Source organism: Pistacia vera, unplaced genomic scaffold (genome assembly GCF_008641045.1).
Source record: "Pistacia vera cultivar Batoury unplaced genomic scaffold, PisVer_v2 Contig34, whole genome shotgun sequence".
NCBI lineage: Eukaryota > Viridiplantae > Streptophyta > Magnoliopsida > Sapindales > Anacardiaceae > Pistacia > Pistacia vera.
This window is the reverse complement of record NW_022196157.1, coordinates 127,936-153,129: the sequence shown is the minus strand read 5'-3', so window position 1 is coordinate 153,129 and position 25,194 is coordinate 127,936. Positions and strand designations below refer to the sequence as shown.

The 25,194-nt window shown below is 34.8% G+C and overlaps 2 protein-coding genes and 3 pseudogenes across 2 annotated transcripts; 2 read left to right on the top strand and 3 right to left on the bottom strand.

Moving 5' to 3' along the window:
• Window positions 1-1,045: 1,045 nt before the first annotated feature.
• LOC116138228 lies at window positions 1,046-2,423 on the bottom strand (annotated as a pseudogene).
• Window positions 2,424-8,288: 5,865 nt separating this feature from the next.
• LOC116138251 lies at window positions 8,289-8,884 on the top strand (annotated as a pseudogene).
• Window positions 8,885-9,846: 962 nt separating this feature from the next.
• LOC116138229 lies at window positions 9,847-11,220 on the bottom strand (annotated as a pseudogene).
• A 5,602-nt stretch (window positions 11,221-16,822) lies between these two features.
• Window positions 16,823-17,930, top strand: LOC116138250. The gene is made up of 2 exons (XM_031423965.1): window positions 16,823-16,877; window positions 17,074-17,930. Exons 1-2 carry the CDS (start codon window positions 16,823-16,825, stop codon window positions 17,724-17,726), a joined length of 708 nt encoding a protein of 235 aa, XP_031279825.1. The 3' UTR covers window positions 17,727-17,930.
• A 520-nt stretch (window positions 17,931-18,450) lies between these two features.
• On the bottom strand, window positions 18,451-21,137 carry LOC116138226 (elongation factor 1-alpha-like). Its single transcript, XM_031423947.1, has 3 exons — window positions 21,016-21,137; window positions 19,807-20,288; window positions 18,451-19,710 (listed from the first exon to the last, which is right to left on the bottom strand). Exons 2-3 carry the CDS (start codon window positions 20,266-20,268, stop codon window positions 18,829-18,831), a joined length of 1,344 nt encoding a protein of 447 aa, XP_031279807.1. The 5' UTR covers window positions 20,269-20,288; window positions 21,016-21,137; the 3' UTR covers window positions 18,451-18,828.
• Between the last annotated feature and the right edge of the window lie 4,057 nt (window positions 21,138-25,194).

Sequence of the window (25,194 nt, the reverse complement as noted above, 5' to 3'; positions counted from 1 at the left end):
CTTTTGATAGAGATACACCAACTTATTGGTTTTGATTCAAAAGTTCATTTATTATATGAAGGCTAGAAGGCTAGAATTTCCTGGAAATTTTGGTCAAATGAGTTTTGCTAGTTGTAATAATATTTGGCTACAATTTCATGGATTTTTTGCTGGCTATGTTTTGAAGTCCATATGTCATTAGAAATAGGATTTAGAAAATGTTAAGCCTAATTTATTTAATATTTTAAAAAATATATTAGAATATGCATTTTTTGTTTTAGAAAAGCAGGTCTTTATTTCTGGGAGATTGTGTTTTCATGGAATATGAGACATTCCAGAATCATAATCATAAAAATAAAACTTTTTGTTTTATTTTATAAAAACTTCTTAAAAAATAATAATAATGCTGTAGTAATAACGAAGTATGTAGTTAAATCTTATAACTCCTTGAGTTTACACTTTACATACATCATTACATTGTTGAGAATTCTTGAATTCATTAATATATCTCGAGTGAGTTATTTGCACACGAAAGAAAAGAAAAAATACCTCGAACTATTAAAGAACTTAAATCACAAGCAGAATAGCAATTGAATTCCGTTCAGGATATCAGTTATAAATTGCAATATTTAGTAAAAAGATGATTACTAACAATTGCACCATCAGAAAAAGATATTATAATTATACGGCTCATAAATTTAAGAACGCAAACTAGACATTAATAATGGAAAGTTGATAAAAACATCTGAGGAGCTCAGGCAAAACCTAAAACTCCTGAGCTGCTTTGAAATAGAAAATATCGAGTTCAACAAGACAAACAGACCAAAATTAAAAACAGACTCAAAATGACTCCAGACAAGAATCTCCCACCGTCGGTCAAGAACCCAGTTCTGCGAACAGCATCCCCGCCGCCAAGGTGATGACTTAAAACTATAACCATCAAAATAACACCTAAACATACCACTTCTGGTCCTAACAAGAACCCAGTCTTTATTATACAAACGTGATGCCCTCTCCTGCAGACACTGCAACCTGCACGGTTCACTTCTTCTTTGCAGCAGATTGGTCACTTAGCTCCACTGGGATCTTCTTATCCACACTCTAATGACTCCAACAGCAACAGTCTGGCGCATGTCCCTCACAGCGAAACGACCAAGTGGGGGGTATAGAGAAAGTTTCAACCACCATGGGCTTGGTAGGAACCATCTTAACCATACCGGAATCACCATTCTTCAAGAATTTGGGCTCCTTCTCTAGCTCCTTACCAGACGTCTGTCAATCTTGGTCAAGATCTCAGAGAACTTCACAGCAATGTGGGAGGTGTGGCAATCAAGAACGGGGCATATCCATTTCAATCTGCCCAGGGTGGTTCATGATGATAACTTGGGATGTGAAGTTGGCTGCCCCCTTTGCGGGATCATCCTTGGAGTTTGATGCAACATAACCACGCTTGAGATCCTTAACAGCAACATTCTTAACATTGAATCCAACATTATCACTGGAAGAGCCTCTTGGAGGGCCTATGGTGCATCTCAACTGACTTAACTTCAGTGGTCAATCCAGTTGGACCGAATGTGACAACCATACCAGGCTTGAGGAGACCAGTTTCAACAAGACCCACGGTACGGTTCCAATACACAATTTGTAGACGTCTGAAGTGGAGCCGAAGGGGCTTGTCCGATGGCCTCTTGGGCTCATTAATCTGGTCAAGGGCCTCAAGAAGCGTTGGACCCTTGTACCAGTCAAGGTTGGTGGACTTTCAATCATGTTGTCACCCTCAAATCCAGAGATGGGGACAAAAGGTCTTGTCAGGGTTGTAACCAACCTTCTTCAAGTAGGATGAAACTCCTTCACAATTCATCATACTTGCCTTTGAGTACTTGGGAGTGGTGGCATCCATCTGTTTGGATAAACAACAGCACATACCAATTATAGAAAAAGCAACAATAATACATAAGAAAATCTGGAGAAGAATGGTGTAAAATTTCGACTATACCTTGTTACAGCAGCAAATCATTTGCCTCACACCAAGAGTGAAGGCAAGAAGAGCATGCTCGAGTTGCCCATCCTTAGAGATACCAGCCTCAAAACCACAGTGGTAGAGTCAATAATAAGGACAGCACAGTCAGCTGGGAAGTACCAGTAATCTGTTCTTAATAAAGTCACGATGTCCAGGGGCATCAATGACAGTGCAGTAGTACTTTGTGGTTCAAACTTCCACAAGGCAATATCAATAGTAATACCACGCTCACGCTCAGCCTTAAGCTTGTCAAGCACCCAGGCGTACTTGAATGTCTCTTGTTCATCTCAGCAGCTTCCTCTCAAACCTCTCAATCACACGCTTGTCAATACCACCAACGTGTAGATCAAGTGACAGTGGTTGTTGACCCCAGAGTCGACATGGCCGATGACCCAATGTTGATGTGAACCTTCTCCTTACCCATGATGAAGAATTGGCTTAAATCTGCGCACAAGTAAGAGATCCAAGTTAGAAAAATTAACAAACACATCTAGAACCATTGGAAAACAAAAATATATATACTAAAATTCACCTGTATTTTAAGGAAAAACCAAAACATCTAATTAAATACATATACAAGCATTATAAAGAAACATCTCTAGCCTAAAAGCACATAATTACATACGAAACAGGAATACAGAAATCACAATAAATTACCAGATAATCCGATCTGTTCGGAAATATATTTATAAATTCTAAAAGTAAAAGAGCACAAAATTCATAGCGAAAACCAATCAGAATAAAGTACAACTAAAAACACAAATCTATGTTTGTTCAAAATCTCAAGCAAAGAAGATATTAGCCAACAAGAATTAAATCAACAATTAGAAATCAAATCGACTAAACACAAAAAGTAAACTTTCAATTTCGAACCGCAACACAAAAATCTTTACAGATCTCAAATTCGGAGAATTCACACCATCAGTACACTAATCTAACACAAAACCAACCGGATTAAAAACAAAAACAAAACTAGAATTCAATTCTAATGGATCTCATATCGATATAAATCATCCGATCAAAATAACAGAAAAAAACAAATCATTTCGCAGATACAGAAACTTAAAAAATAATAAATGAAACTCGTTAATAAAATTAAACGCTAATTAAACTTATCAACAAATAATTAACAATCATAGAAAAATAAGATTAAAATTAGACCTGAAGAGAGAGCGCTACTAAAACCCTAGCCGCAAGTGAGAGAAAGAGACTGGAGAAGCAGAAAGGTGAAAGTATGAGAAATGATAGGGTTTGTGAACTTTTATATGGGTATTTAATTTTTAATTTCTAGATCTGCCCTTGCTTTTTGTTCTAATGACATACGTGTCCTTCTGTTGCTACAAACTACAAAGATGGTGATTTAGGAAATTTCTTTCTCCACTCGCATTGATGCACGTTTCAAAAACAGTCCGTTCGATGTATGAGAATAGCACAACGCGCTGTGGAGAAGCGTGGAAAATGGAGAACTAGTAAAAGCATCGTATAACGACGTCGTATGTTTTGATTTTCGAGTGGCTTCTGATGTGGCGGAGTCAGCTGGGCTAGCTGCCTAGCAATAACAAAAACACTTTTAGTAATTCAAAAGTGTTTTAATTAGTAATAAGAGGGTTTTATATTTAATTAAAGATAGTTTAATTAAACAAAAGAAACTATTTTTCAAAAAATATATAAACTATTTTTTAATAAAATGTTTCTAAACAGTGGTTTTGCAATATATTTTTATAAAGGAAAAAATATATATTTAATAAAATTTCCTAAACAATAGTTACAAGGCTTTTTTTCATTTAAACAAAAAATGGGAGTTTTAATGTTTATTATTTAAATAAAATAAACTATTTTCAAAAGATAATAGAAACTTCTACTAAAAAATAATTTTAGGTCTCTTTCTAGAAAGTGTATTTAAATTGTACCTTTTAAGAGACAATTTATTTGGAACAATATTCATATAAACACATTAAATAATTACCTCTAAAAGGTTCTATGTCAAAAACAATTGAGTATACTACTTTTCTCATCAAAATAATAGTTTAATGATATTTTCTCATCCACATGATATAAAAATACCACTTTATTACTCAAAATTGATATTTTGTTTTGATTCGGGCATAATTGCGATGCTACACCACCATTATTATCTTCTTCAATTATCATTCATTACTCAACAAAATCTCTCAAACCTGCTCCTATTGACCACGTCTATCACCGATAATCGAGCTATTAGGGTTTACATAATTGTCCATCCTAAGTCAAATTTTGATTAATTTTAACCATTAAAATCCAATATTCCACCATAAAAAAACTCATCAACCTCTCTTCTTCAAAAGTTATAACAGTTTTGATCAAATTTACTATTTGTTTATTGTCGGAATATAAATTTAGATAATAAAATAATATTTTAAAAGTAAACGAGTGAAAAGATGTCATCGAACAATTGTTTGGGTCGGAAATAGTATTTAAGAATGAATAAAATATTGCATTAACGTTATCCAAATTGATTGTGTCTTTTTTTTTAATGTAATTGCTTTTTGTATAATTCATTTCAATAACTTGAATTTGAGATCTGAGACAGGTTATGTATTAGTCTGATGCAATGCAATAATTATTCATTATTAAATTAATTAACTATTAAGATAAAGAAATACAATTTCGGGTTCATTGTCATTAATTACTAATTAGTACATGTTATGTTATTATTCTGATAATTATAGCATATTTATTTTAAAATAATATTCAATCGGAGATTCATCAAGTGAAACATAATACTTGGACAACACGGATACTTGGACAGCACGAATACTTGGACAACACGTTAATATTAAGCTATAATGTATTTATTGCAATTTATTTATTCCGAGTGCAAGACAATCTTTTTTAATATTTCTAATAAAAACCTCTTTTAATATATTATAGTTAATTTTTTTTTTAATCATACGAATAAATCTTTGTACATATAATATTACTCTATAAAAATCTGTAGGACATAAGTTTTTTATTAATTATAATTTTAACCGCCACTAGGTGATTGAGTTGTTAATTAAAGTTATTTAATGTATTAACTCAAGGGGTCTTGAGTTTGATTTATCTCAACTCCTAATAAAGGTGACCACTGAAAGTTTATCCGATATTAATATAAAATAGCTTTTCTGGCAAACATTTGACCGTAACTGTAGTAATGATATTGAAATAATATGGTACAAAAATAAAAATTAATGGCCGCCCATAAACGAAATCCTCAAGGTGTTTTATCTAGGGGTGTTCGGTTCCGGGTACCCTACACTTTTTGAAAGAACCGGAACCGGAATCGGAACCGACGATTCCTTGAAATTTGGAACCAGAACCGGAACCGACGGTTCTGGTTCCTAGATACCCAGAACCAGAACCTGTAACAACGGTTTCGGTTCCAGTTCTGGGTATCCTGTAAAATTACATGACCCCTCAAAAGTTTTTAAAATGGCAAAAAAACCCTTAAAAACTTATAAATACCCCCCCACCTGGCACTTATTAACAAAAATAAAATTACAAATTATAAATTCAAAATTACAAACTCCATTACTTTGTAAAGGTAGATTCTCAAAAAATGGTTTTTTTTTTTTTTTTTTTTTTTTTTCTAGAGGTATATGGGCCTACTCGGTTAATCACAAAAAAATAATTAAAATAAAATAAGAAACAGTGGTATCCGAGAACTAAACCCAAGACCTCTCCACCATCAAGAATTTTACCACCAGACAAAATGCCCTTTGTTACTTGAAGGGCAATACAGATAACTGAGCTGAAGGAGAGATAGTAAAAAAAACAAAAAGAACCCACATTTTTGAAAGTATCATGTACCACCTTAACATTATCATTTACCTATATTATAAAAGTGAGTAAATGATTTTTTCCACTCAAATAATGGCTTAATGACATTTTTTTACCTTTAGACTTTTAAATACCACTTACTATCAAGATTATGTTCTGTTTCGATTTTTGCATTGTCAGTACAACACAACATCTTCCCCAATCATCATCATCAAAACCCTCAAACCTCTACTTATCGATCTGTCAATCGTTGATAATGAGCGATTAAGGTTTGGCAGTGACCACTCCAAGTCAAATTTCGATCAATTCAACCACCCAAATCAACATTTAACCCGAAAGACTCATCAGTCTCCATCTTCAAAAGCCCCACAGCCTGAACGTGTTTGCTCTCTATTTGTCTTAAAATATAAATTTGGATAGTAAAATGACATTTTAAAAATCGTCGGGTGAAATGGTCATTAAGCCATTATTAGGTGGGAAAAAGTCGCTAATCTTGTAAAAGTATCAAAATAACCCTTAAAAATCATGGGTGATTTTTATTGAGTATTTTTCAGGGCCGAATAAATAACCGATAATAAGCAAAACCCTGGCAATTTCGAGGGTAGCACAGTTCTGTGACTGGAGTTGAGAGAAATGGCAAGAGAAGCTTCTTATTGCTACGATCAGAATGCAAACTCTTCATCAAGGAGCTTCCATTCAGGTTCTATTCATCTCTCTACTTCGATTTAAACTCCTCATTTTCAGTTAAGTCTCTGTTTCATTATTGTTATTTTGCGTATGTAAAGGGAATAAGAAAAAGATCTGATAGTTATATTAAAGATTCACAGCGTAACTTTACAATCATGATTTTTTTTCCCGGATTAGGTAATAAGAAGATTTGTTGATGAACTTGCGTTCTGTGTATTGTGTTAAATAAAAATAAAATTACGCCATGCCGGGGTTCACAATATAAGGTTTTATCTGTTCTGTTGTCTATATTTATGGCTGTCAGGAGATTTTTTGGCACCTTGTTTGTCGATCTTGTATTGCTGGTTTTTCTTAAACCCATTTGCTAAGTAAAAAAATTTGGCTTTATTGTAAATCATCCCGACCTCATGGCCGATATCTGCCAAAATATCACGAATGACACTGGTTCTCGGAAATTGTGGGTGAGACTCAATTTAAGGGTTTGGGAATTCTTGTTTTAACTTCCAAATAATAATAATGAATATAGCATATATCTAATAGTCCTTCTACTTTAGACTTGGTCTGATCTGGTTCCTATCCTGTTAAATATTGTTCAATCTTTCTGGTATGGTTTTAGAATATGGATTGCATACCTTGCTGTGTGTAGAAATCACATTTCAAAGATCCCATTATTGAGTTCATAATTGTGGGATTACAAATGGCTTTGCGTGATCTATTTCTCATTATGATGGATGTTTTATGAAGAATGCAATTTCAAGGACAAAAGAGTTGAGAATCATCGTTTTAACAATGTTATAAGCTTGAGCATATTTTTGGTGGTTTTGGTCATTCGTTTTTTGTTATACTAAGTCGTCTTCATGTCAGCAACTTGGAGTTCACTTCTCAACAGCCTTAGCTCTTTCTTGATGGAAAAAATTCATGTTGGTTGGCTACTTTTTTCTTTCAACTATATCTGATAAAAGTTGGATTGAAAAATGAGTAATACTTTGTCTAGTGGAATTTCTTAAATTGCCTTCATAGTATCTATTTTGTCAAAGTAAATTAGATGATCTTTTGTTTGTATCTTCTAATGAACGACCTAGGCCTTATTCTTTATTTGTTCATCTAGAGTTACTGATTTTCATGATTTTTCAGTTTTTTCTGTGATAAAAATTTTCTAGTTTGTGCCTTTTACTTGATAAGAAGATCCTGATGACATTGTGCAGTTATAGTTTGGTCATAAGATGCCGAGTGAGATGCATATCCTTCCTAGCCTTAATTCTGTGTGATTGCATTTGCTGTTGTAGTTTAGAGGATCTTCAATGAGTGGCCAACACAATTCATTCTTATGTCTTGAGTAGAAATTTTAGCTCTGTGATGCGTTGTGTTGTAGTTTTGAGGATCTTCAGTGAGTGGCCAAACACAAATGAATACTTTTTTGCTTCTTTGCAATAAAACTGATCCTAAATTCCGTGGTAGTAACTACTGCAATGGTGTGCATCCTTGACAACCATATTTCCCCTATAAAAACTGATCCTAATTCAGACTCTGGAGTACACCTCTAATTTAACATGACTTTTTAGTTCTTTGACCGAGGTGATGATGTAAGATGCAACACTGTGGCCTATTTTGTTCTTAATTTTTCATGGTTCAGGTTATCATCTTAGTACACTTGTAACAAGGTCACACTCCCAAGGCCACATCCAGTTTCTAATCCCCATCCCCTTGCAGCTGCTCAGAGAAGATGGGCTTCTCAAAAATCAGCTGCAACTGACGACAGCAGGATCAGCATTGGACCACGTCGAGGGGCAGAGGGTGGTGGAGGATGAAAAGGACTCTGGTGTGTTATTATGGTCCAATTTCATCAACCATCAAGAAAGTGAAGCTTCTCTCTCTTTCAACCTGCTGTCTCTCCGTATCTCTGGCCAGTCATAACCTTCATGAAATCTCCAGGTATGAACGTAATCTTGAAGGGTGCAGTGGCGTCATCGTGATATTTCTCAGTGCTACTACCACTGCTGCCTTCACTGGTTTGTGAGCCCCTACATTCACAAACTGAAGTGGCAGCCAGGTTCAGATAGCTTTGAGGTGGAGATGTTGACATGGTTGGCAACATATACGACACAGACTATTAAGGTTGCTGATTTCGACACCAGAGAACCAAAGGCCTTTGTGACATTTAAAGCAATGGGAAGTTCTACTTTGTTGATGCAGAGCACTGTCAGAACAAGGCCTTGTTGGCGAGACTGACCCCTCAAAAATCAACTCAAGAATCAGCTTTTAAAATTGTAAGGTATTTACACAAGCCTCGGGTCAGCTTGAGCCTTTGGGGGTGTTTAAACAATTGCCTTTTGATAAGAGATACACCAACTTTATGGTTTTGATTCAAAGTTCATTATTATATGAAGGCTAGAAGGCTAGAATTTCCTGGAAATTTTGGTAAATGAGGTTTTGCTAGATTGTAATAATATTTGGCTCACATTTCATGGATTCTTTTGCTGGTATGTTGAAGTCCATATGTCATTAGAAATAGGATTTAGAAAATGTTAAGCCTAATTTTATTTAATTTTAAAAAATATATAGAATATGCATTTTTTGTTTTAGAAAAGCAGGTCTTTATTTCTGGGAGATTTGGTTTTCATGGAATATGAGACATTCCAGAATCATAATCATAAAAAAAAACTTTTGTTTATTTTATAAAACATTCTTTAAAAAATAATAATAATGCTGTAGTAATAACGAAGTATGTAGTTAAATTCTTATAACTCCTTGAGTTACACTTACATACATCATTACATTGTTGAGATATTCTTGAATTCATTAATATATTCTCGAGTGAGTTATTTGCACACGAAAAAAAAAAAAAAAATACCTCGAACTATTAAAAGAATTAAATCAACAAGCAGAATAGCAATTGATATTCGTTCCGGATATAGTATAAATTGACAATATTTAGTAAAAAGATGATTACTAACAATTGCACCATCAGAAACAGAATATAAATTATACGGCTCATAATTTAAGAACGCAAACTAGACATAATAATGAAAGTTGATAAAAACATCTGAGGAGTCAGGCAAAACCAAAACTCCTGAGCTGCTTATGAAATAGAAAAATCGAGTTCAACAAGACAAACAGACCAAAATTAAAAACAGACTCAAAATGACTCCAGACAAGAATCTCGCCACGTCGGTCAAGAACCCAGTTCTGCGAAAGCATCCCCGCCGCCAAGGTGTGGACTTAAAATAACCATCAAATAACACCTAAAACATCCACTTCTGGACTCCTAACAAGACCCAGTCTTTATTATAAAAACGTGATAGCCCTCTCCTGCAGACACTGCAACTGCACGGTTCACTTCTTCTTTGCAAGATTTGGTCACCTTATCCACTGGGATCCTTCTTATCCACACTCTTAATGACTCCAACAGCAACAGTCTGGCGCATGTCCTCACAGCGAAACGACCAAGTGGGGGGTACTCAGAGAAAGTTTCAACCCACATGGGCTTGGTAGGAACCATCTAACCATACCGGAATCACCATTCTTCAAGAATTTGGGTCCTTCTCTGATCCTTACCAGAACGTCTGTCAATCTGGTCAAGATCTCAGAGAACTTCACAGCAATGGGGGAGGTGTGGCAATCAAGAACTGGGGCATATCCATTTCCAATCTGCCCAGGGTGGTTCATGTGATAACTTGGGATGTGAAGTTGGCTGCCCCCTTTGCGGATCATCCTTGGAGTTTGATGCAACATAACCACGCTTGAGATCCTTAACAGCAACATTCTTAACATTGAATCCAACAATATCACCTGGAAGAGCCTCTTGGAGGGCCTCATGGTGCATCTCAACTGACTTAACTTCAGTGTCACCAGTTGGACCGAATGTGACAACCATACCAGGCTTGAGGAGACCAGTTTCAACACGACCACAGGTACGGTTCCAATACCACCCATCTTGTAGACGTCCTGAAGTGGAAGCCGAAGGGGCTTGTCCGATGGCCTCTGGGCTCATTAATCTGGTCAAGGGCTCAAGAAGCGTTGGACCCTTGTAACAGTCAGGTTGGTGGACCTTTCAATCATGTTGTCACCCCAAATCCAGAGATGGGGACAAAAGGAATCTTGTCAGGGTTGTAACCAACCTTCTTCAAGTAGGATGAACTTCCTTCACAATTTCATCATACCTTGCCTTTGAGTACTTGGAGTGGTGGCATCCATCTGTTTGGATAAACAACAGCACATACCAATTTATGAAAAAGCAACAATAATACATAAGAAAATCTGGAAAGAATGGTGTAAAATTTCGACTATACCTTGTGTACAGCAGCAAATCATTGCCTCACACCAAAGGAAGGCAAGAAGAGCATGCTCGCGAGTCTGCCCATCCTTAGAGATACCAGCCTCAAAACCACCAGTGGTAGAGTCAATAATAAGGACAGCACAGTCAGCTGGGAAGTACCAGTAATCATGTCTTAATAAAGTCACGATGTCCAGGGGCATCAATGACAGTCAGTAGTACTTTGTGTCTAAACTTCCACAAGGCAATATCAATAGTAATACCACGCTCACGCTCAGCCTTAAGCTTGTCAAGCACCAGGCGTACTTGAATGATCTTTGTTCATCTCAGCAGCTCCTTCTCAAACCTCTCAATCACACGCTGTCAATACCACCAAGCTTGTAGATCAAGTGACCAGTGGTTGTTGACTTCCAGAGTCGACATGGCGATGACCAATGTTGATGTGAACCTTCTCCTTAACCATGATGAAGAATTGGCTTAAATCTGCGCACAAGTAAGAGATCCAAGTTAGAAAAATAACAAACAATCTAGAACCATTGGAAAACAATAATATTACTAAAATCACCTGTATTTTAAGGACAAACCAAACATCTAATTAAATCAATATACAAGCATTATAAGAAACATCTCTAGCCTAAAATGCACATAATTCATACGAAACCAGGAATACAGAAATCACAATAATTACCAGATAATCCGATCTGTTCGGAAATTAATTTATAATTCTAAAAGTAAAAGAGCACAAAATTCATAGCGAAAACCAATCAGAATAAAGTACAACTAAAAACACAAATCTATGTTTGTTCAAAATCTCAAGCAAAGAAGATATAAGCCAAACAAGAATTATAAATCAACAATTAGAAATCAAATCGACTAAACACAAAAGTAAACTTTCAATTTCGAACCGCACACAAAACATCTTTACAGATCTCAAATTCGGAGAATTCACCCATCAGTACACTTAATCTAACACAAAACCAAACCGGATTAAAAAAAAAACAATAACTAGAATTCAATTCTAATGGATCTCTCATCGAATAATCATCCGATCAAATAACAGAAAAAAAAACAATCATTCGCAGATACAGAAAAAATAAAAACTAATAAAGAAACTCGTTAATAAATTAACAGATATAACACTTATCAACAAATAATTAACCAAATTTATAGTGTTATATAATTTAAGTTTAAAATGTTAAATTATGTGACGATATACATATTTTAAAGGTATACATTTTGGATTATATACATCTTAGAATAATGGTATATTACACAGTACGTACGATATAAAACTTATAACATAAATTTTTGATGGATAATATTACACGGGAAACAAATTCTACGAGTCACATCTACCACAAATCCTACTCGGCCAAACCATCACCATTGGAAAACCTCTCTTCACCGGCGCTAAGCTTAACATTAGGGCACGGTTCCAGTGCTCTCACCATAGATCAATGTTATATACGTATTGACGTTGATATATAAACTATTGTAACACTTCAATGTCGCGCGTGTTGTAGGTAATGGTATTCCTCTAATATTGATAAAATGCATTGAAAAATTATTTAACTTTCTTTTTTATAATTGAAATTGTTTAGACCAGTTTACACGCACCTCCTTAAAATTATTTAAATTTGTCATTTTCCAAACACATTAACTTACACTGAAAGTATTGTGTTGATATATGAACTAAATATACAGGCATCGGTTCCGCGTCAATTACTAAAATGGAATTTAAATATTATGTGGATTGGTGCTCCTAATTTGTTCATTTTCCCTATAAGTGAGTGAAAGCTTCAAGTCAACATGTGATTCCAAAATTGTTAATCGTGTGGCTAGCCGGCTGAATACGAGTTCAATTAGCTAATGCCCACATGGAATGGAATAAATTATTTTGGAGAAAAGAAAAGAAAAATTATTTTCAAAACGGCCAAATTTATTGATATTAATTTGTGATATTGTCCATCCAAATAATATTAATCATAAATAAAAGAATGAAGAGAACTTAACTGTAAATTATATTAAATGACATTCTAAATGTGACTCTTATATAGAATGCAAATATAAGAGTCCAAAATTATACAATATTTAATAAAAACCTATTTAGAATAAAATATTAGTTTGAATGAATCACAACCTCAACACCTTATAAATTTAACAGCAATAAACACTAACTATAATTTGATGATTAAAATTAAAACCTTTTTTTTTTGCGTAATTTATTAAAATTATAAAGCTCTTTTATGTTTTTCTTACCAAATAATTAATTTTTTTTTTTAATTCTCTATACTCGAATCAACTTTTATTCTTAGAACTACCTCTGGATGGCCGAGAGTTTAATAAGGACTCTTGAGTGTATTATTCAAGCGGTTATGAGTTCGAGTCATTTCTCAGTTGCTATAGGGATAACCACTGGAGCTCTTATCCGATCGGTAGTTCTAAGGTCCTAAGAGATTAGTTAAGGTGCGTGTAAGCTAGTTTGGACACCCCAGTCTTAAAAATTAAAAAAAAAAAAATTCTTCTTAGACATACAGAATTAGAATTGAGTTAATCATTAGCGCAATCTTATTAATATGAACTAATTGAAAATATATTATTGTGGTAAGTAGTTAAAAACACAATAATCCAATAAATAATGCAAAAACATTTTATTTATTTAATAATCAGCGTAACATAAAGAGACACATGATGGATCAAGAACTTTGAAAGAACAATTAAAAATTAGTTTTTAATAATCCATTGGATTGATATTCACAAAAATTAACCAGTCAACGCCCATCATCAACCAAGCCATGCATGCATGCAACCTAGCTCACAAAGGGCGGCAAAACACAAGTGAACGCCGTCGCCTTAGCCAACAAGTTGGCAATGAGAACCCGATGATGTTTCCTTCCAGCTGCCGCCGGTTCTCCTACATTAACACCACCGTGAGCAGTCACAGCCGGGAACATGGGAGACGGGTTTCTCCTACTATTTTGCCTCTTCTTTATATCACTCAGCTCCATTTTAGTTGGAATTTTGGCCAATCCATATCCAATAAAAACCATATGCTTTCGAGATGAACTACTCGAATGATTCAACCGGTAACTCCCAGTTTCCGGTTCCCGAGAAGACTTCGATTTCACCGAATGAAGTTGTAACTTGTTGATCTTGTCACGGTTGACGTCGTAGAGATCATCAAATGGATTAAGAGGTCCGATCATACCAATAATAGAGGAGTTGTTGTTAACGTTGTCGTTTGAAGCGACGTCGGTTTGGTTAGTGTTGTTGATAGGACTAGGAGTATTAAAGGTGAAAGAGAAGTCGAAGGAGTCACGGGGAGCAGTGGGTGATGATTGATCTTGTTCATTGTGAGGGTGATCAATTTGGAGATCACAGAGAGAAACGGCGTCGTCCTGATCTGAGTCGTCTAATTCTTGAAGGTGTTGAAGATTGTTGTTGTGTTGTTGATGATCCATTGAAGAGGAGAAGAAGATAGAAATTAAAGTGCTTGGTGAGGAGAAATACTGTAACGTAGAGTTATATAATATTATAACAAGTTAAAAAAATATGAGGAAGGGAGACTGGTTCTTCCCTTGTACAACATTTTGCTTTGACCGTTCAGCTATAAAGACAAACTGGTTTTTTTTTTTTTTTTTTTTCAAGGTATATGGGCCTACTTGGCTTAATCACAAAAAAATTATTAAAATAAAATAAGAAACAGTGGTATTCCGAGAACTAAACCCAAGACCTCTCGCACCATCAGCAAGAATTTTACCACCAGACCAAAATGCCCTTTGTTACTTGAAGGGCAATACAGATAACTGAGCTTGAAGGAGAGATAGTAAAAAACACAAAAAGAACCCACATTTTTGAAAAGTATCATGTACCACCTTAACATTATCATTCACCTATATTATAAAAGTGAGTAAATGACTTTTTTCCACTCAAATAATGGCTTAATGACATTTTTTTACCTTTAGACTTTTAAAATACCACTTTACTATCAAGATTTATGTTCTGTTTTCGATTTTTGCATTGTCATACACCACCACCATTCTCTTCCCCAATCATCACTCATCAAAACCCTTCAAACCTTACTTATGTCGATCCTGTCAATCGTTGATAATTGAGCGATTAAGGTTTGCGCAGTTGCCACTCCAAGTCAAATTTCGATCAATTTCAACCACCAAAATCCAACATTCTACCCCCGAAAGACTCATCAGTCTCCCATCTTCAAAAGCCCCAACAGCCTGAACCGTGTTTGCTCTCTATTTGTCGTTAAAATATAAATTTGGATAGTAAAATGACATTTTAAAAATCGGTCGGTGAAATGGGGTCATTAAGCCATTATTTAGGTGGGAAAAAGTCGCTAAGTCTTGTAAAAGTATCAAAATAACCCCTTAAAAATCATGGGTGATTTTTTATTTGAGTATTTTTCAGGGGCCGAATAAATAACCGATAAATGCAAAACCCTGGCAATTTCGAGTGTACGCAAGTTCTGTGACTGGAGTTGAGAGAAATGGCAAGAGCAGCTCTTCTTCACTTGCTACGATCAGAATGCAAACGTCTCTCATCAAGGAGCTTCCATTCAGGTTCTATTCATCTCTCTACTTCGATTTAAACTCCTCATTTTCAGTTAAGTCTCTGTTTCATTATTTGTTATTTTGCGTTATGTAAAGGGAATAAGAAAAAGATCTGATAGTTATATTTAAAGATTTCACAGCGTATACTTTACAAATTCATGATTTTTTTTCCCGGAATTAGGTAATTAAGAAGATTTATTGTTGATGAACTTGCGTTCTGTGTATTGTGTTTAAATAAAAATAAAATTACGCCATGCCGGGGTTCACAATATAACAGTGGTAGGGTTTCTTTATCTGTTCTGTTGTCTTATATTTATGGCTGTCAGGAGATTTTTTGGCACCTTGTTTGTCGATCTTGTATTGCTGGTTTTTTCTTAAACTCCATTTGCTAAGTAAAAAAATTTGGCTTTATTGTAAATCATCCCGACCTCATGGCCATCTATCTGCCAAAATATCACGAATGACCTGGTTCTCGGAAATTGTAGGGTGAGACTCAATTTAAAGGGTTGGGGAATTTCTTGTTTTTAACTTCCTAAATAATAATAATGAATATAGCATATATCTAATAGTCCTTCTACTTTAGACTTGGTCTTGATCTTGTTTCCTATCCCTGTTAAATATTGTTCAATCTTTCTGGTATGGTTTTAGAATATGGATCTGCATACCATTGCTGTGCTTGTAGAAATCACATTTCAAAGCATCCCATTCATATGAGTTCATAATTGTGGGATCTACAAATGGCTTTGCGTGATCTATTTCTCATTATGATGGATGTTTTATGAAGAATGCAATTTCAAGGACAAAAGAGTTGAGAATCAATCGTTTTACACAATGTTATAAGCTTGTGAGCATATTTTTGGTGGTTCTGGTCGATTCTGTTTTTTGTCATACTCAAGTCGTCTTCATGTCAGCAACTTGGAGTTCACTTCTCAACAGCCTTAGCCTCTTAGATGGGGAAAACGGAAAATTCATGTTGTGTTGGCTACTTTTTTTCTTTCAACTATATCTGAAAAAGTTGGATTGAACAAATGAGTAATACTTTGTCTAGTGGAATTTCTTAAATTGCCTTCATAGTATTCTATTTTGTCAAAGTAAATTAGATGATCTTTTGTTTTGTATCTTCTAATGAACGACCTAGGCATTTATTCTTTATTTGTTCATCTAGAGTTACTGATTTTCATGATTTTTCAGTTTTTTCTGTGATAAAAATTTTCTAGTTTGTGCCTTTTACTTGATAAGAAGATCCTGTATGACATTGTGCAGTTTAATGTTATGGTCATAAGATGCCGAGTGAGATGCATATCCTTCCTAGCCTTAATTCTTATGTCTTTCAGTAGAAATTTGAGCTCTGTGATTGCATTTGCTGTTGTAGTTTAGAGGATCTTCAATGAGTGGCCAAACACAATTCATTCTTATGTCTTTGAGTAGAAATTTTAGCTCTGTGATTGCGTTTGCTGTTGTAGTTTTGGAGGATCTTCAGTGAGTGGCCAAACACAAATGAATACTTTTCTTGTTGCTTCTCTTGCAAATAAAACTGATCCTAAATTCCGTGGTAGTAACTACTGCAATGGGTGTCATCCTTGACAACCATATTTCTCCTATATAAAACTGATCCTAAATTCAGACCTCTGGAGTACACCTCTAATTTAATCATGACTTTTTTAGTTCTTTGACCCGAGGTGATGATTGTAAGATGCAAACACTTGTTGGCCTATTTTGTTGTTCTTAATAATTTTTCATGGTTTCAGGTTATCATCTTAGTACACTTGTAACAAGGTCACACTCCCCGAAGGCCACATCCAGTTTCTACTCTCCCATCCACCTTGCAGCTGCTCAGAGAAGATGGGCTTCTCAAAATTCAGCTGCAACTGACGACAGCAGGATCAGCATTGGACCACGTCGAGGGGCAGAGGGTGTGGAGGATGAAAAGGACTCTGGTGTTGTTTATTATGGTCCAATTTCATCAACCATCAAGAAAGTGAAGCTTCTCTCTCTTTCAACCTGCTGTCTCTCCGTATCTCTAGGCCCAGTCATAACCTTCATGACATCTCCAGGTATGAACGTAATCTTGAAGGGTGCAGTGGCGTCATCCGTGATATTTCTCAGTGCTACTACCACTGCTGCCCTTCACTGGTTTGTGAGCCCCTACATTCACAAACTGAAGTGGCAGCCAGGTTCAGATAGCTTTGAGGTGGAGATGTTGACATGGTTGGCAACATATACGCCACAGACTATTAAGTTTGCTGATATTCGACCACCAGAGACCCAAAGGCCTTTCGTGACATTTAAAGCCAATGGGAAGTTCTACTTTGTTGATGCAGAGCACTGTCAGAACAAGGCCTTGTTGGCGAGACTGACCCCTCAAAAATCAACTCAAGAATCGGCTTTTAAAAATCTGTAAGGTATTTACACAAGCCTCGGGTCAGCTTGAGCCTTTGGGGGTGTTTAAACAATTGCCTTTTGATAAGAGATACACCAACTTTAGTGGTTTTGATTCAAAAGTTCATTTATTATATGAAGGCTAGAAGGCCAGAATTTCCTGGAAATTTTGGTCAAATGAGGTTTTGCTAGTTGTAATAATATTTGGCTACAATTTCATGGATTATTTTGCTGGCTATGTTTTGAAGTCCATATGTAATTAGAAAATAGGATTTAGAAAATGTTAAGCCTAATTTTATTTTAAAATTTTAAAAAATATATTAGAATATGCATTTTTTGCTTTAGAAAAGCAGGTCTTTATTTCTGGGAAATTTGTGTTTTCATGGAATATGCGACATTCCAGAATCATAATCATAAAAATAAAACTTTTTGTTTTTATTTTATAAAACATTCTTTAAAAAATAATAATAATGCTGTAGTAATAACGAAGTATGTAGTTAAATTCTTATAACTCCTTGAGTTTACACTTTACATACATCATTACATTGTTGAGATATTCTTGAATTCATTAATATATTCTCGAGTGAGTTATTTGCACACGAAAGAAAAAGAAAAATACCTCGAACTATTAAAAGAACTTAAATCAACAAGCAGAATAGTAATTGATATTCCGTTCCAGGATAGCAGTTATAAATTGACAATATTTAGTAAAAAGATGATTACTAATAATTGCACCATCAGAAACAGAAACTATAAATTATACGGCTCATAAATTTAAGAACGCAAACTAGACATTAATAATGGAAAGTTGATAACAACATCTGAGGAGCTCAGGCAAAACCTAAAACTCCTGAGCTGCTTATGAAATAGAAAATATCGTGTTCAACAAGACAAACAGACCAAAATTAAAAACAGACTCAAAATGACTCCAGACAAGAATCTCGCCACCGTCGGTCAAGAACCCAGTTCTGCGAACAGCATCCCCGCCGCCAAGGTGATGACTTAAAACTATAACCATCAAAATTAACACCTAAACATACCACTTCTGGACTCCTAACAAGAACCCAGTCTTTATTATAACAACGCTGATAGCCCTCTCCTGCAGACACTGCAACCTGCACGGTTCACTTCTTCTTTGCAGCAGATTTGGTCACCTTAGCTCCACTGGGATCCTTCTTATCCACACTCTTAATGACTCCAACAGCAACAGTCTGGCGCATGTCCCTCACAGCGAAACGACCAAGTGGGGGGTACTCAGAGAAAGTTTCAACCACCATGGGCTTGGTAGGAACCATCTTAACCATACCGGAATCACCATTCTTCAAGAATTTGGGCTCCTTCTCTAGCTCCTTACCAGAACGTCTGTCAATCTTGGTCAAGATCTCAGAGAACTTCACAGCAATGTGGGAGGTGTGGCAATCAAGAACTGGGGCATATCCATTTCCAATCTGCCCAGGGTGGTTCATGATGATAACTTGGGATGTGAAGTTGGCTGCCCCCTTTGCGGGATCATCCTTGGAGTTTGATGCAACATAACCACGCTTGAGATCCTTAACAGCAACATTCTTAACATTGAATCCAACATTATCACCTGGAAGAGCCTCTTGGAGGGCCTCATGGTGCATCTCAACTGACTTAACTTCAGTGGTCAATCCAGTTGGACCGAATGTGACAACCATACCAGGCTTGAGGAGACCAGTTTCAACACGACCCACAGGTACGGTTCCAATACCACCAATCTTGTAGACGTCCTGAAGTGGAAGCCGAAGGGGCTTGTCCGATGGCCTCTTGGGCTCATTAATCTGGTCAAGGGCCTCAAGAAGCGTTGGACCCTTGTACCAGTCAAGGTTGGTGGACCTTTCAATCATGTTGTCACCCTCAAATCCAGAGATGGGGACAAAAGGAATCTTGTCAGGGTTGTAACCAACCTTCTTCAAGTAGGATGAAACTTCCTTCACAATTTCATCATACCTTGCCTTTGAGTACTTGGGAGTGGTGGCATCCATCTGTTTGGATAAACAACAGCACATACCAATTTATAGAAAAAGCAACAATAATACATAAGAAAATCTGGAAAGAATGGTGTAAAATTTCGACTATACCTTGTTACAGCAGCAAATCATTTGCCTCACACCAAGAGTGAAGGCAAGAAGAGCATGCTCGCGAGTCTGCCCATCCTTAGAGATACCAGCCTCAAAACCACCAGTGGTAGAGTCAATAATAAGGACAGCACAGTCAGCCTGGGAAGTACCAGTAATCATGTTCTTAATAAAATCACGATGTCCAGGGGCATCAATGACAGTGCAGTAATACTTTGTGGTCTCAAACTTCCACAAGGCAATATCAATAGTAATACCACGCTCACGCTCAGCCTTAAGCTTGTCAAGCACCCAGGCGTACTTGAATGATCTCTTGTTCATCTCAGCAGCTTCCTTCTCAAACCTCTCAATCACACGCTTGTCAATACCACCAAGCTTGTAGATCAAGTGACCAGTGGTTGTTGACTTCCCAGAGTCGACATGGCCGATGACCACAATGTTGATGTGAACCTTCTCCTTACCCATGATGAAGAATTGGCTTCAATCTGCGCACAAGTAAGAGATCCAAGTTAGAAAAATTAACAAACACATCTAGAACCATTGGAAAACAATAAATATAACTAAAAATTCACCTTTATTTTAAGGACAAGCCATAACATCTAATTAAATACATATACAAGCATTATAAAGAAACATCTCTAGCCTAAGATGCACATAATTACATACGAACCCAGGAATAAAGAAATCACCATAAATTACCAGATAATCCGATCTGTTCGGAAATTATATTTATAAATTCTAAAAGTAAAAGAGCACAAAATTCATAGCGAAAACCAATCAGAATAAAGTACAACTAAAAACACAAATCTATGTTTGTTCAAAATCTCAAGCAAAGAAGATATATTAGCCAAACAAGAATTATAAATCAACAATTAGAAATCAAATCGACTAAACACAAAAAGTAAACTTTCAATTTCGAACCGCAACACAAAACATCTTTACAGATCTCAAATTCGGAGAATTCACACCATCAGTACACTTAATCTAACACAAAACCAACCGGATTAAAACAAAAACAATAACTAGAATTCAATTCTTAATGGATCTCATATCGATATAAATCATCCGATCAAAATAACAGAAAAAAACAAATCATTTCGCAGATACAGAAACTTAAAAACTAATAAATGAAACTCGATTCATAAATTAATAGATATGAACACTAATCAACAAATAATTAACAATCATAGAAAAATAAGATTAAAATTAGACCTGAAGAGAGAGCGCTACTAAAACCCTAGCCGCAAGTGAGAGAAAGAGACTGGAGAAGCAGAAAGGTGAAAGTATGAGAAATGATAGGGTTTGTGAACTTTTATATGGGTATTTAATTTTTAATTTCTAGATCTGCCCTTGCTTTTTGTTCTAATGACATACGTGTCCTTCTGTTGCTACAAACTACAAAGATGGTGATTTAGGAAATTTCTTTCTCCACTCGCATTGATGCACGTTTCAAAAACAGTCCGTTCGATGTATGAGAATAGCACAACGCGCTGTGGAGAAGCGTGGAAAATGGAGAACTAGTAAAAGCATCGTATAACGACGTCGTATGTTTTGATTTTCGAGTGGCTTCTGATGTGGCGGAGTCAGCTGGGCTAGCTGCCTAGCAATAACAAAAACACTTTTAGTAATTCAAAAGTGTTTTAATTAGTAATAAGAGGGTTTTATATTTAATTAAAGATAGTTTAATTAAACAAAAGAAACTATTTTTCAAAAAATATATAAACTATTTTTTAATAAAATGTTTCTAAACAGTGGTTTTGCAATATATTTTTATAAAGGAAAAAATATATATTTAATAAAATTTCCTAAACAATAGTTACAAGGCTTTTTTTCATTTAAACAAAAAATGGGAGTTTTAATGTTTATTATTTAAATAAAATAAACTATTTTCAAAAGATAATAGAAACTTCTACTAAAAAATAATTTTAGGTCTCTTTCTAGAAAGTGTATTTAAATTGTACCTTTTAAGAGACAATTTATTTGGAACAATATTCATATAAACACATTAAATAATTACCTCTAAAAGGTTCTATGTCAAAAACAATTGAGTATACTACTTTTCTCATCAAAATAATAGTTTAATGATATTTTCTCATCCACATGATATAAAAATACCACTTTATTACTCAAAATTGATATTTTGTTTTGATTCGGGCATAATTGCGATGCTACACCACCATTATTATCTTCTTCAATTATCATTCATTACTCAACAAAATCTCTCAAACCTGCTCCTATTGACCACGTCTATCACCGATAATCGAGCTATTAGGGTTTACATAATTGTCCATCCTAAGTCAAATTTTGATTAATTTTAACCATTAAAATCCAATATTCCACCATAAAAAAACTCATCAACCTCTCTTCTTCAAAAGTTATAACAGTTTTGATCAAATTTACTATTTGTTTATTGTCGGAATATAAATTTAGATAATAAAATAATATTTTAAAAGTAAACGAGTGAAAAGATGTCATCGAACAATTGTTTGGGTCGGAAATAGTATTTAAGAATGAATAAAATATTGCATTAACGTTATCCAAATTGATTGTGTCTTTTTTTTTAATGTAATTGCTTTTTGTATAATTCATTTCAATAACTTGAATTTGAGATCTGAGACAGGTTATGTATTAGTCTGATGCAATGCAATAATTATTCATTATTAAATTAATTAACTATTAAGATAAAGAAATACAATTTCGGGTTCATTGTCATAATTACTAATTAGTACATGTTATGTTATTATTCTGATAATTATAGCATATTTATTTAAAAATAATATTCAATCGGAGATTCATCAAGTGAAACATAATACTTGGACAACACGGATACTTGGACAGCACGAATACTTGGACAACACGTTAATATTAAGCTATAATGTTTATTGCAATTTATTTATTCCGAGTGCAAGACAATCTTTTTAATATTTCTAATAAAAACCTCTTTTAATATATTATAGTTAATTTTTTTTTTAATCATACGAATAATCTTTGTACATAATATTACTCATAAAAATCTGTAGGACATAAGTTTTTATTAATTATAATTTTAACCGCCACTAGGTTTGAGTGTTGTAATTAAAGTTATTTAATGTATTAACTCAAGGGGTCTTGATTTTGATTTATCTCAACTCCTAATAAAGTGACCACTGAAAGTTTATCCGATATTAATATAAAATCTTTTTCTGGCAAACATTTGACCGTAACTGTAGTAATGAAATTGAAATATAGGTACAAAAAAATAAAATTAATGGCCGCCCATAAACGAAATCCTCAAGGTGTTTATCTAGGGGTGTTCGGTTCCGGGTACCCTACACTTTTGAAAGAACGGAACCAATCGGAACCGACGATTCCTTGAAATTTGGAACCAGAACCGAACCGACGGTTCTGGTTCCTAGATACCCAAACCAGAACCTGTAAAACGGTTTCGTTCCAGTTCTGGGTATCCTGTAAAATTCATGACCCCTCAAAAGTTTTTAAAATGGCAAAAAAACCCTTAAAAACTTATAAATACCCCCCCCCTGGCACTTATTAACAAAATAAAATACACAATTATAAATTCAAAATTACAAACTCCATTACTTTGTAAAGGTAGATTCTCAAAAGTCAAATTAACTTACTTTAAATGTTATGAAATTAATATAAATGTATTCAAAATTACAAACTCCATTACTTTGTAAAGGTAGATTCTCAAAAGTCAAATTAACTTACTTTAAATTTATGAAATATAATATAAATGTATTCACATGACTTTTTCTACAAAAGTTTTTATAACCCCCCTAATCTTTAATTTTATTTTATATTAGTCTCGGTTCCTGGTTCTTGATTCGGTTTCGGTTCCTAACTAGAACCGGAACCGGAACCGCATAGTACGGTTCCAAAAATTTGGACCGAAACCACCCATGGATGATGGCGGGGTAGAAACTGGAACCAAACCTAGGTAACTGTAGTAATGAATGAAATAATATGGTACAAATAAAAATTAATGGCCGCCCATAAACGAAATCCTCAAGGTGTCTTATCTAGGGGTGTTCGGTTCCGGGTACCCTACACTTTTTGAAAGACCCGGAATCGGAACCGACGATTCCTTGAAATTTGGAACCAGAACCGAACCGACAGTTCTGGTTCCTAATACCCAGAACCAGAACTTGTAACAACGGTTTTCGGTTCCAGTTCTGGGTATCCTGTAAAATTATATGACCCCTCAAAAGTTTTTAAAATGGCAAAAAAAAAAACTTAAAACTTATAATACCCCCTACCTGGCACTTATTAACAAAAATAAAATTACAAATTATAAATTCAAAATTACAAACTCCATTACTTTGTAAAGGTAGATTCTCAAAAGTCAAATTACCTTACTTTAAATGTTATTAAATATAAATATAAATGTATTCACATGACTTTTTCTACAAAAGTTTTTATTAACCCCCATAATCTTTAATTTTATTTTATATTAGTCTCGGTTCCTGGTTCCTGATTCCGGTTTCGATTCCTAACTATAAGAACCGGAACCGGAACCGCATAGTAACGGTTCCAAAAATTTGGAACCGAAACCTACCCATTGATGATTGGTTCTGGGTAGAAACTGGAACCAAACCTAGGGTACCCACTAATTCTGATTCCAACCGGTTCTTTTGAACACCCCTAGTCTTATCTACACATGGATTGAAGAAACAAGTTGCCTTTTTGATCTCGTTATAATGGAAGAAGAACATGTGGGTTGTTTCTTTTGTGGACACCCCCAGGCCCCCCCTCCCAGACAATTTCCCTTTCTCCATATGGGATTGGAATACATGCAAATGTACTTAGAAAAAAATATTAAATTAAAAGGGCAATTTGGTTCACTATATTACTGAAAAGATAAGATTACCGTTGAGATAGATTAACTTGAAAATTAAATAAGGAATGTTTTATAATACAGTACATGTTTAGTTAGATTGGTAGTTATAAATAATTAATATGTTTGGCTGTGAGGAATAAACTAATTATGAGAGACCCTTTTACTAAATTGTCTTTTTTTTTTTGAAATATTATTTTATTTTAGATTGTTCCTTTTTGAGAATTTGGTTGTTTTTTTTTTTTTTAAATATTATTTTATTTTAGATTGTTACTTTTTGAGAATTTGGTTGACACATCACAGCTACAATAAAAGTTTAAAATTTAACAAAATACCTTCAGTCACCCAAACGATTATCGACCGTCGGTTGTAGTCGGAAGTGGTCTGAAAGGCGCAAGACCAGTCGGATATGGCCAACTGTGCGTCGATTTGATCGTTTCTAACCAGATCGCCATGGATCTGGCTAGAAGCGATCTGGTCGAAAACAGCCATAACAGAAAAAAATATTAAATGAAGGTTTATTATCGTATTAGCATTTGTAATAGGCCTTATAAATA